The sequence below is a fragment of the Aphanomyces invadans genome, assembly GCF_000520115.1.
Source record: "Aphanomyces invadans strain NJM9701 unplaced genomic scaffold supercont1.62, whole genome shotgun sequence".
Lineage (NCBI taxonomy): Eukaryota > Oomycota > Saprolegniomycetes > Saprolegniales > Verrucalvaceae > Aphanomyces > Aphanomyces invadans.
In genome coordinates, this window is record NW_008580207.1 from 291,588 (window position 1) to 293,611 (window position 2,024).

Below are 2,024 nucleotides of genomic sequence, written 5' to 3' on the forward strand. Positions count from 1 at the left end.
GCGCGGCCTGAACCGCATCCGACACCCAGGCCTCCGCAAACAGTACATGCAGGCCCGCGAACTGTCTTCCCAGTTCCACTGTGAGTTCCATCACCGCACGCGAGACAAAAACCAGGCAGCCGACTTCCTCTCCAAACTGGCGCCGGATTCCGCATGCGACTTTGGAACCCGACCGGACGTGAAGCCTCTCGCGCCAACTCACATCCCCACCCTTTATGACTACATTGATTTGGACCTCACGCTCGACCCAGGCTAAGGACCTCCTGCATTCCCGGCTAGTTTTGTCTGTATAAACTACGTAACACGATCATCATCACATCATCGACAACTTCGAAGTCGAGTCCATTTGTGACGACGCGACACATTCCATCCATGCAGCCAACTACAGTGAGCTCCTTGACCTCGAGGACGACCTGCAAATTGGTGGAAGATCGATTCACTCACCAACGCCACACTTCAGGACCCCACTATATTTATTTGTTAATAAACACCAACGACTCAAGACAAAGCACCGAACTTTCCCGCTCAACTCGTGGATTGGGACCCACAAATCCTCTCCGTCAACACCAATGGCTTCATCAACAGTATCGTTATATCCTTTGCAACCTCTCGTGCACGCGCGACGTCACGTTTATTCAACGTTTATTCAAGAACTGGCTTTCCGCACGCCCAGTCAGCACGACAAGGTGGCCTACCATTGGCAGCGCATCACCAACCAGGAGGGTGCGTTGTTCTTTGAAGACCCGTTGTATCCCGACACTCCATGAACTCCGGCTACTGGAGGTCTGCGACGTTTATTCACCCTCACTCACCCTTGAAGAACGCGGAAATAGTCCATCACAACGATCCTCTTCGTCGTGGTCGATACCAACAAGTCCGATGTGTCCTGGGGCCGTTGACATTGGTTCTAGACAACGTGTATGCTCCGGCTATATGGTCCGAGCGAGGAAGATTCTTCGATGCGCTGCCGCGTGACTTCCCCACATTATTTACACGTCGTGGGTGGCGACTTCATTGTACCCTGAACAAGGACTTGAACTCTGCCAAGTCCCTAGCTGCCTCGATGTATGGGGCGCACGAGATGTCCACGTGGACGCACAGTTATCTCTGGTGGATCTGTATCGATGTCAAAATCTCTGGTGGATCTGTATCGATGTCAAAATCTATTGGGCCGAGCGTTTCCAAGTCCGAAACTCATCAACAGACTCGATTACATCCTGTGTTCTTCAAGTCTGGCACGCTTGACACACTGGAAAGCAAGTCATCTACCACATATCCCATACGCTGACCGCGTGGGCTGTCTTATCGTCACGAAACGACAATCCGCAAGACATGAATCAGGCTCTTGGAAAGCCCCAGCGTGGCTGCTGAGGCTTCCTTGGGCAGCAGATATCATTCACAGCTGTCAGGATCTGGTTTTGAACAAATCCCCTGGTTTTCACAACTTGGGCAAGGCATAAGACATGTTGGTATCCGACATTCGCAGCCCACAACCAGCCTGGGTCGACCAGTATTTCGGCGAGAAGGCGTCAGCAGGCACTGGTTACGCTGGACTCCTCGGTTTGTGCCAACGCTTTGCTCACCGTCATCGATTTACTCAGCGAGTCCTTGCTTCTCCAAATTAAAGCAAACCGAGCTGTCTGAGAAGAAGGAAATATTTGCCTCAACATTTTGGTCCAAGCACAGCAACGTCCCATGCGCGACATCATTTTTAATGCGGACGAGACGGCAGGGTATTACGACATGCCACCATGCCGTCTTTGGTGTGAGATTGGCGCCGACGCTAAAATTGACTCCTCGGAAAACAACATTCCGACCGTATGACGGCGGTGTTGGCCGTATGAGTTGATGGTTTGTGATAAATATTGTAAACTTGATATAATAGTTATGTAGGAACGAAACTGCCGATCCTCTTCATTGTACTTGGGGTGGTCGGTGGCCAAATTGAAACTGACGAGTTGTCTACCTATCCTACGGGTCACGTCTACGCCGTTCAAGAAACGGCGTGGATGGACGAAGACGTG

General features: G+C 51.4%; 1 protein-coding gene across 1 annotated transcript; it reads left to right on the plus strand.

Annotated features, from left to right (window-relative positions):
* Positions 1–46: 46 nt before the first annotated feature.
* Positions 47–256, plus strand: H310_14196 (hypothetical protein; the record flags this gene model as incomplete). The annotated part of the gene is made up of 1 exon (XM_008882005.1): positions 47–256. One exon carries the CDS (start codon positions 47–49, stop codon positions 254–256), a length of 210 nt encoding a protein of 69 aa, XP_008880227.1.
* Between the last annotated feature and the right edge of the window lie 1,768 nt (positions 257–2,024).